General features: G+C 51.5%; 1 protein-coding gene across 4 annotated transcripts in view; it reads right to left on the bottom strand.

The window, feature by feature from the left end:
* ARID4A (AT-rich interaction domain 4A) overlaps nt 1–3900 on the bottom strand; it is a 48431-nt gene extending 44531 nt beyond the window's left edge. For all 4 annotated transcript variants that reach the window (XM_075713391.1, XM_075713390.1, XM_075713389.1 and 1 more), the window contains exons 1-3: nt 3861–3900; nt 2941–3012; nt 1577–1687 (exon numbers count right to left, since the gene is read on the bottom strand). In XM_075713391.1, the coding sequence (XP_075569506.1) occupies nt 1577–1687; nt 2941–2946 (117 nt within the window). In that variant the 5' untranslated portion in view covers nt 2947–3012; nt 3861–3900. The remainder of the gene's footprint in view (nt 1–1576; nt 1688–2940; nt 3013–3860) is intronic.
* Between the last annotated feature and the right edge of the window lie 3269 nt (nt 3901–7169).

Raw genomic sequence — 7169 nt, forward strand, 5'->3', positions numbered from 1 at the left:
TAAATAGAACTCTAGTGGCACGCTACAATTGTGTTGGTATTAACATGCATTCAGGTTAAAAATGCAGTTTATGCAATTTTTATTTAAAATTTTGTATCAGCATTGAGATGAATACAGGTTGTCTTGCTACTCAGGAAGAGACTACAGGACTTTTTGGACTCTTTGCACTCTTGGCAAGTGTGCCGGGGTGTGCCTACACGCTCTTAATTACAATATCAGGCTTAGCTTGTTAAAACTTCAATTGTTGTAATATAATCGAGATACAGTGACAGGAATTTCCACCAAGTCACAGCAGCCTCATATACTTCCAAATCTTATCATGGAGTAACATAAGATTCTAATGAGAGAAAGAAACCCACACCTATTAACAGTCTAAATACTCTATCAGACCAAAGATACAGATACAAAATCAAGGATGTCAGACCAGGAAGGGCAGCCTGCTGCTTCCTACTGAGCTTCTCATTAACACAGATTTCAAAGAACATCACAGATTTCTAAAAGTACTCATTAAGAACAGGGGAAAAGACTCCAAGATCTGAATTGGTTTTTTTTTTTCGTATCATGAGAAGCACTCTGATAAAGTGATACAATCTATATATGTAACAGAAGAGGCTGATAGCTTGTTCTACTTGAGCTAAGCATTAAAGCACACAAAAACTTAGATGTGTAGTTATAAAAAGAAGCTTTCATCTCTATTTGTTACGGGGTTTTAGGTCACTAAGGCCTTATTTACATATCCTGGACAGTAGACAAGAAAGTAGGAAGTGGGAAGAGTTTGACAAAACAAGGCAGAAGAACAGTTTCTGTACTTACTTTGAATTCTTAACTTTTATTTAACTACGTTTTTTTCTTCTTTTCCTACAGTTGCATTAACAACAGTACTGCAACACCAAAATAATGACTTTCTTTTTTGGTTGTTTAGGTATAAGACCTGTAAATGCGAATGAATATTATGTGCCAGTACTATGCTCGCGTAGAAACACAGCTACAGCCAAAGCACGCTGTTTTAGAAGCAGCAGCAAGACGCTCAAAACTTAACGAATGCTATCCTGGACATTTCTAAAACCCGATCTAAGAAACTAATTATTGCCATCTTTTTTTGCTCTTATGTTGATTTATTTTGGCATTGCCTCTTAAGTGCCAAGCTATAAAACTGAGAATGTCAGCTGGAATGAGATGGAACTTTTGCTTCTGAAGAGGTTGCTCTTATTCCTTATTACTCATGTAAAGCCATAATCCTCTATTTGTTACTGATTGCTGTGAAACTGAAGCATTCACTAACAGAAGACAACTGGGATCAGGAAAGAAGTAGCAAGAATAGGTAATTTGAAAGCTCATTCTTGTTCCAGCATCCTCCTAAAAAAATACTGCCCCCCCCCCCCCCCCCAAAGAACAAAAACCCAAACAAAACCCACCCCAAACCCAACACCAAAATATAAAAACCAAGATTCAAGTGTTCTTTAGAATTCATACAGTGAGGTGATGAACATTTCCTAATCTTCAGGACTAGCATCTCCTCTGACAGTCCTTTCAACACAATGCTTTAATAAAATCAGCAACAACCAGAGTATACTACCTTGACTTTCACAAGCCTTTTCACTGTCTTAATCTTTGCCTCACAGAAGGCACCACGGTACTTGGCACTGACATCAGTTCCCACTGTCAGGTAGGCAGGCTCATCTGCAGCCTATTAAGAAAGAAAAAAGTAAGAACAAACTTTAGTTCTTCATATTTATTTTTACAGCTACAACATTATATATTTAATTTTACATCTAAACTTTTAGACCTGTTGACTTTTAAGCGATAAACAATGTCTGTACTCGGAATTGCAATCAGACTGTTCTTTAAAAGGAAAAAAAAAAAGAAACCAACAAGCAAATTGCAGGAAGTTTTGTTTTACCAGTGATGTTGATGACACCCCCCCAATTTTGTCAGCCTAATTACTCTCCCAGAAATATCTTTGAGAGTGTTGAACTGGTATTTGGAACATCTTCTTATTAAAAGGGTAATAAACATATAGGAGTGACTGTTAATTCAAGTTATTCCTATACAGCATACAAAAGGAAAATATTTCAACTGCAAAAAGGCAGTACAAAAGATAGTTGTATTTTTTTCAGTCATAAGCAATCCAATAACACAGATTAGTTTAAACATTTGAGATTGCTATCATCCCAATACTTACAATTAAGTCTATAACATTCTATATATAGGATTTTTTTTCCTGCTGAGTAAAAGGAGACCTCTAGAGAAATTTGTTGTAATCATTCAAACAGCTGTTAACTAGTATTCCTCTTTCCTGAAATGCCTTTATCAAAGTTTAATTGCTTATGCATTTTAAGAGAGAGAAATATTTCTCATCATGTTTTCCTTAATCTGGACTTTATTACTCACCATTTCACTTTATTGTGCTTGTAGCAACTGATAAACAAGGATAAAATTACCATGTTGAAAATGCCTATCAAGACAGGAAATCAGCACAGAATATTAACTAACTTTTTCTGTTATTTTTTTTTTAAATCGTTATTATTTCTTCAACTCCAAAGGCAGGAAAAAAAAAGTTTTTATCGCTTTTGTGAATCATACTGCAATTGTTAAGCCTTTGTACTGAAAAAGAACGGCAACAGCTAATGCAGGACAAAAGCTGTGGTTTTGCAAACTTGCAGTAGCAGCTGCTGATACAGGAAGCATTTAAAGACAGTAGCCCAAAGGACAACTCGGAAGGCGTTGCGAGCGTTCAGACTACTTCTGCAAGACGGTGAGAGCCTCTTCGCTCACCCACACCTCAGCCGGAGAGCAGACACAGGGTTTGCAGCACGCACCGAAACCCCGGCCGGCGTTATCCTACCGCTGCTCTTGCCGAGGCGTGCCATTAAAAATGAAATCGCCAGAGCAGCTAGCGAGGGGGCAAGGGGGCCGCTCCCCGCTCCGCAGCCAGCCTACCTTCATCTTCAGAGGTTATTTGAGGGATTCCAGCTCCAAGACTTCTCCTCCCCGCGAGCACACGGGAAAACACTGCAAAACAAGATGGGAGGCGGACACGCGTGAGCGTGGGTCTCCCCGCCGTGAAGGGGCGGCCGGGCTGCGCGGGGAGCCCGGCGCGGGCGGGCGGGAGCCTCCGCCCGTCCCAGCCCCGCCGAGGGAGCGGGGCCGCGGCCGCCGCCCGCCGCTTCCCGCCCGGCGGCCCCTCGGTGTGTCACGTCGCCATTGCTCCCGCTCCCCGCCTCAGGGCGGAGGGGCCGGGGAGAGCGGGTTCAAGCCGGGAGGGGAAAACCCGCCGGCCCCGCACGGGCAGCTCCTCGCCGGGGGGGCCGCCGGGGCCCCGCCGCCGCCTTCCCCGCCCCTCCCCGGCCCTCGCAACTTTCTGCGGCCCGCGGAGGGACGCGCCGCCGAGCCCCTCCTCCCCGCCCCCCTCACCCGCCGGCCCGGCGGACTTCTCGCTCCCGCCTCCCCCGGACACCCGCCCGCCCGCCGGGACGCCGCAGCCCCCGGCCCGGGGCAGGGGAGGCGGAGCGGGGGCGGGCCGGCGCCGCGCGGCTGAGGGGGGGCCGAGGACGGAGGGCGGCGCAGGGCGGGCGGTCCCCGCCGCCAAGCGTCGGGGCAGCCCCGGGGACGGCGGCGGGGCGGGGGGGGGAAGGCGGCCGGGGCGGAGTTCGGCGGGGAAGGGAGTCCCCGTCCCCGCGGCGAGAGGAGCGGCGGGCGTCCCCGCTGCCTCACGGGGTGGAAGGGCGCGCTGGTGCGGGGCGGAGGGGGGGGGGGGGCGGGCAAAAGGGGGAGCTCCCGGCGCTGCTCCGCGCCCCCTCCCCGGGGACGGCGGCGGAGTTGCGGCTGCCGAGGCGCCCGCCGCCCTCGCTGCCTCCTACCTGGAAACTCGAAGCGAAGTGGGCAGCCCCGCGCTGCCCGGCCCGGCCCGGCCCCGCCGCGCTCCCAGCGCCGCGGCCCCCTCCGAGACGACGACAGCCCCGCGAGCGGCGGCGGCTGAGCGCGGCCCGCTCCGCCCCCTCCAGCCCGGACTCGCACCGAATCACCAGCGCCGAGCCCAATAACAAGCTGTTGAGCAGAATCGGTCCTGCCTGAACTCCCATTGGCCCCCTCCTGACGCCCCGGGGGCCCTGCCCCGCCCGGATTGGGCGCCGCGGACAGCACCCCCATTGGTCACAGGGCGGCGGGCAGAGGGCATTGGCCAGCCGTCGACGCAGGTAGAGCCAGCGAGACTTTTGATTGGCGCACCTCCGCCGCGCCAGCCGATTGGCGGAGGTTGAAGTGAAGTCAGCGTCCCCTCGCGGCTGATTGGTAGAAGCTGGATCCGGATGTAGCTGGGGGCGCGGTGGTTGGCCAGCAGCGGGAGACAGGAAGAGGAACGGCGCGATGGGATTGGTGCGAGCCGTCTCTTGGAGACGCGGCGGGGCGGGGACGAGAGGGAGGGAGGGGGGCGGCGGGGGGGCGGAGCCGGCGTCCTGCGGCGGCGGCGGCCCGGGGCACGCAGGGCGCATGCGCGGCGGTCAGCCTCCCGCCGCCATTTTGTGTGCGGCTCTTTCCCATTTTAGGCCGCGGGAGGAAGGCGGCGGGAGTGGTCGGCGCCTCTCCCGCGGGGGGAGGCGGGGGAGCCGCGGGGGCCTGCTCTGGCGGCGGCCCGCGGGCGGCGGCAGCGGCGGCGATGTGCTCGGCGGGAAGCCTCCTCCCGCTGCTCCGAAGAGGCCGCGCCTCGTTTCTTCCCCGCGGCCCGCCCCCACGCTGGATGCTGGTGACGGCCGCCGCCTCGCCCCCTCTCCCGCTCGGCGGCGATGGCGCAGGAGCGGGCCCGGCCGGACCCGGAAGTGAAGCGGCGGCCATGGAGGGGTGGCGGCGGCGGCGCCTCTGGCGGCGCGCGGCGGAACGGCCCCGCCGGGAGGGCGCGGAGGAGGCGGGCGGCCCAGCGGCCCGGGGAGCGCGGACCCGGCGGCGGCCGGCCCACCCCCGCGGCTCTCCCCGCGGAGCCCGCCGGAGTCGAGCGGGGGAGACACCGCCGGGGCTGCAGGTAGGGGCTGCAGGCGCCGCCCGCGCCGCTTTCCCCTCCCGCCGGTCCCTCAGCCGGTGCGGGCGGGGCGCGGGTGGCTGCGCTTCCCTCGCAGGAAGGCGTTGCTCCGCCGCCATTAATTATCCCCCACTGCCCATGAGGCGCCGGGGGTGAAGCCGGGGGACGGGGACGTGACCGGCTCTTGCCGCCCGGTCGCTTCTGCACACAGTGCTGGCGGTTGCGGTGGCTGCCTGGTCTCCTGCCAGGCGGCTGAGGTCACCCCTTCGCAGGAAGACGCAGCAAGGACAGGGGAGGACTGGTGTTGACGGGGCTGAGTGCTTTTTGGGGTGTGTCTGGCGGGGGAGGGGGGGGGGGAAGGCGGATTGTAGTCTCGTCCGGTCCTGTGATGGATGTTCTCTGAAGGTGCAGCCTTACAAGGCAGGAGATCTGCGCCTGTCAGAGGTCTTCTAAGAGAATTTGGTCTCGGAGGCTACATTTGACACTACTAAATAAGAGATTCTAACTGAAGCCTGTAATAAAATTCTGTATTTTTAACATCAGTTTCACGTTTTGCTGCCTTATAGAAAACTTGCTCCATGGTTGACCGTAATACAGGTTCATTACTTTTCCACAAAGCAATGAGCATCTGTGACGGTGCACCCTCTCAGCTACAAGACATGCGTTAGCTTTATCTAAAGCAACAGTGGAGGGACCTATCAATATAGTTAAGAGATCCATTGTGCTAATTTGACAAAAGTGGATTGTTAGTTTAGGTGTAGTTTCCATGTAAGTTCTGGTTTGAAGGTGTATTTTGGTTTTGTATTTTTTTTTTTTTAATTAAATCTGATGCTTTGGAAAGCAGCAGGCAAAAGGACAGTTCTCTAGGGGGTTTAATGAGCAGTGGTGTATAGTATAGATAAGCTCTGAAGGTTTAGTAAGGCATAATGCACACAAGGCATTAGAATTGACTGCAGGAGATGCCTAATGTGGGGGAAGGGTAGCTCTAGAGTTCTGGTGCTCGGATCTGGGTTGTAAATATAAAGATACTTGAGGATGTACACAAAATGTAGAAAGGTTTGAGGCATTTGTTTTAGTGCTGAGGAACTTTGATTCTGTGTTATAGTTTCACTTCATGCGGATAAGCTGAACAGCAAATTATCATTTAGAATATATAAATCTAACCTAAATGTTAAAAAAACTTCAAAAATTCGCTTTGAATGTGAACTTCTGGTCTCTGTGGTATGTATTGGCCAAATCATGACTTAGATTGTGAGCTTTTTTTTGAGGCACGATTTGTATCTCTGTACGAAGTACAGTACTGTTCAATAAATAACAGTTTGTGACACAACTAATCAGTCTTGTTTCTGATTTCTAGCAGAAAAATCCTGTCCACCTGGATGTATCTGTTACAGCCTGCATGCTTAGGAAGTTCATGGTACATCACCCATCTAGCTATTGTGACCAAAAGGACTTTCTTTACAGCCAGCCAGCAGCAGAGGTGACTTGTTCTTTTATGGTATTTAAAGCACCTAAGAATGCCGAGCTAGGCAGCTCAACAAAGAGCGTAAACATTCTCACACAATTTAGGGATGATGCCTAGTATAATGGAATGGAAAAAGCTGTGCTTTTGGCAAGCCAGGGAAAGGGTCTAACTTTGGTTTAAAATAACTTTTCACTGGAATATGAACTTCAGGACTCAGTTATGCCATGATACTGAAATTTTACATCCAAAATGTATGTCAGTGTTAACTAGCCCCGAGGCTTCCAGACAGCTTGGCTGTACTGAATCCTTGCAGCTGTGCCCCATGCCCCAGTGCGATCCCTTATAGGGAAACAGTTGAAATGAGTGGAAGAAATGAGCACTGGACTTCTCTGTTGTGAGACACTTTATCATGAGCCAGTTTGTTAATTTTACAAAGTTAACGCTTCAGAAGCTCTAAAATGAGACAATCATAGTAAGTCCTTTTAGTATCTAATCTCTCTGTGAAAAGACATGCTATAAGGTAGAAAGATTAACATCACTGTTCAAAGCAGCAGTACTTGTATTATGTGTACTTTGTTAGTACCAAAGGTCTTGTAGCTGCAGTACAAGAGAGTCACCTGGGGTATGCATTTTGGTCTTAGCTTGTGCAAATTAGCGCAAGGCTTCTTAATTTAAAAACGGTTAACACAAAAG

The sequence above is a fragment of the Pelecanus crispus genome, chromosome 6 (genome assembly GCF_030463565.1).
Source record: "Pelecanus crispus isolate bPelCri1 chromosome 6, bPelCri1.pri, whole genome shotgun sequence".
In the NCBI taxonomy this organism is placed as follows: Eukaryota; Metazoa; Chordata; class Aves; order Pelecaniformes; family Pelecanidae; genus Pelecanus; species Pelecanus crispus.